This window comes from Paramisgurnus dabryanus, chromosome 9 (assembly GCF_030506205.2).
Source record: "Paramisgurnus dabryanus chromosome 9, PD_genome_1.1, whole genome shotgun sequence".
Classification (NCBI taxonomy): Eukaryota; Metazoa; Chordata; class Actinopteri; order Cypriniformes; family Cobitidae; genus Paramisgurnus; species Paramisgurnus dabryanus.
The window spans coordinates 19,667,771-19,670,038 of NC_133345.1; the positions used below are offsets into that span (position 1 = coordinate 19,667,771).

Consider the following 2,268-nt stretch of genomic DNA (forward strand, 5'->3'; position numbering starts at 1 on the left):
GTAAATTAAAGTTTACTTGTTTGCTAATAATGGAGAATGGCACTCAACAATCTCAATTTCTTTTATAATTTTAATACAAGATTCAAAAAACAATCACTATATTTTCAATTTATTTTACAATGATAAATATACACCAGTATACACATGCCAGTCTTTCACTGCAATATGAATTTTCTCGCAGCACAAACAGGGTCTCCGTTTCCTATATTGTGTAACACATCCATATTTGCTATATAGAATGTGTCATTCAAGTATTCACAACAAGTGCATTTTCAGATCACTTTTGGCATTTAGGAAATTCAAAGCTCAATTACCAAATCACTTTTAAGCCACAAATATGTTAATACCACATACATTGTAATCTATGATTCTTTCAACCCAAACAAAAATGAGGGAAATTATATGAAATCATGTTTAAATTGGTTCTGTTGTGCAATGTAATAAATGATGAAAACTCGAAAATAGCTGGACAGTATTATCAAATAACAAGTCATTTTTAAATGAACTCACCCATTTGAGCAAAACAGTTAAAGGTTTCACATCTAATTATGCTGGTGGCACTTACCACACACCAACACAGAGCTCTATGGTTCATTCTTGAATTTTTTATAACCCAGCTATCTGGAGGGATGGTTTAGCAAAACAAGCATTATCTGTCAGTGGGCAGACTTAGAGCTCTGTGTGTGCATTCCAGGGCCAACACTAACTATGCATGTGTATATTGCAATGCTTGAACAACGACTTAGATGTCCCCATAAACCAGTCTCTTCAACCTCTTTGACTAGAGTGCTATTTCAGTGATGCATATTGTTATTTGCTGCTATTGGCTGTTGGAAGAGACAACAAAAGTCTATTAATCTCCCTGATTTGGGCATCCAGTGTTTCTGTGGCTAGTGTAAGCTCTCCTAGTTGTGTCTGAAGATTGTTAATGTTTTGTGTCAACTCCTCTTCCTTTCGCCTGGAGTTGGCAGCCTGTCTGCTATATTCAAGCACCATGCAGCCTCCACCAACGATGAAGATTATAGCTTCACCGAGCAGCTCAGCTCCAAGTTCTGCAGCTGCCTCTTCATTCAATGGCTTTATGGTAGAGCCTCTGAAACCCATGATCCTCATCTTTGTTCTCATCTCAATCCAGTGGTATGCTATAGAGAAAACATAAGAAGAGAATAAATGATGTATGCATCGGAGTAAGAAATTAAAGAAAAAAAAACAATGGTGCCAGACATGGACACCATACTCTGCTGTGATCCAAGTAAATGTAACTAGTATTTAGCAACAAGGGCAAGAAATACAAGGGCAATGAGCAACACACCTGTCAAGAGAGCATTTCATACGCTGTATTTTTAAGTACTGAATGATTTGTCAACACAATATGTATCAATTCAATTAATTCAACCAAAAATATGTAAACACATACACAGACTCAAATATACAATTTTAGATTCACATGGTGATGTGTCAATGACAATACGAGTCACGACCGCTTTAAACAAACTCCAAGTGCTGCGCAGACCGATCGGCGTATAGCATCAAATAACCGCGAGAGCGCTTCGAAAGGACCGCTCTCGCGGTACGTTGATGTCATAACCCAATCAGTCAGCGCACAACCACATGAAGTCGAGCATACCTATTGGCTAGTCTGTTCCGCCTACAGACCCTTCAGCATATCATGACATGTAAAAAGTCCTTAAAATCTTAGCTTACCTTGTGCTGGCGGAAGGCAGATATAACTCTTAAAGAATTCACTTCTGCGTGCACCTGCTTTTATTCTGTTAGCCAGTGGTTTGCTCAATTGTCTTACGCCCAGATAGAGCAGTTTTGCTATGGGAAAGGCACCGACAACCATCTTGGAGGAAATGCGTCATCTGAGGAGGCGGGATGAGGTCAGGGACGTCAAGTCACGACGCGGGCGCGTAATATGAGTGACGTAATATCACGAGAGTGATGCTTAAATTGTGTTATTTATATAATTTTAAGGAAAATATAACACAACATAATATAATAACATAATTTTTTATAAAAATAAAATTTTAATGGTAATTCATCTTGTTTTTATCATTCGTTGGTTTTAGTATAACCTTTTGTTATATAAAATACGCTATAAATAGCTAGAAATAAATGTACTTATAACAAGCATTTTAAAATAAATAAAATAAACAAACATTGCAGCTCATTGTTTACCTGCGACCACAGCGCCACCACCGAACTAGAGGGCGCATTACATTACAGGAGGCTGCGGACTCGCAGTGTGGGTCGGGTTTCAGCGTC

The 2,268-nt window shown here is 38.0% G+C and overlaps 1 protein-coding gene across 1 annotated transcript; it reads right to left on the reverse strand.

Annotated features, from left to right (window-relative positions):
- Positions 1-52: 52 nt before the first annotated feature.
- On the reverse strand, positions 53-1,877 carry opa3 (outer mitochondrial membrane lipid metabolism regulator OPA3). The gene is made up of 2 exons (XM_065282675.1): positions 1,705-1,877; positions 53-1,142 (listed from the first exon to the last, which is right to left on the reverse strand). The coding sequence occupies exons 1-2, from the start codon at positions 1,844-1,846 to the stop codon at positions 811-813; spliced, it is 474 nt and encodes a 157-aa protein (XP_065138747.1). The 5' UTR covers positions 1,847-1,877; the 3' UTR covers positions 53-810.
- Between the last annotated feature and the right edge of the window lie 391 nt (positions 1,878-2,268).

Excerpts from the sequence above, each read along its gene's own strand:
- opa3 (XM_065282675.1), bottom strand. The coding sequence starts at position 1,846 with ATGGTTGTCGGTGCCTTTCCCATAGCAAAACTGCTCTATCTGGGCGTA. Across the intron at positions 1,143-1,704 it reads CTGCCTTCCGCCAGCACAAG|CATACCACTGGATTGAGATG; the intron begins GTAAGCTAAGAT and ends TTTTCTCTATAG.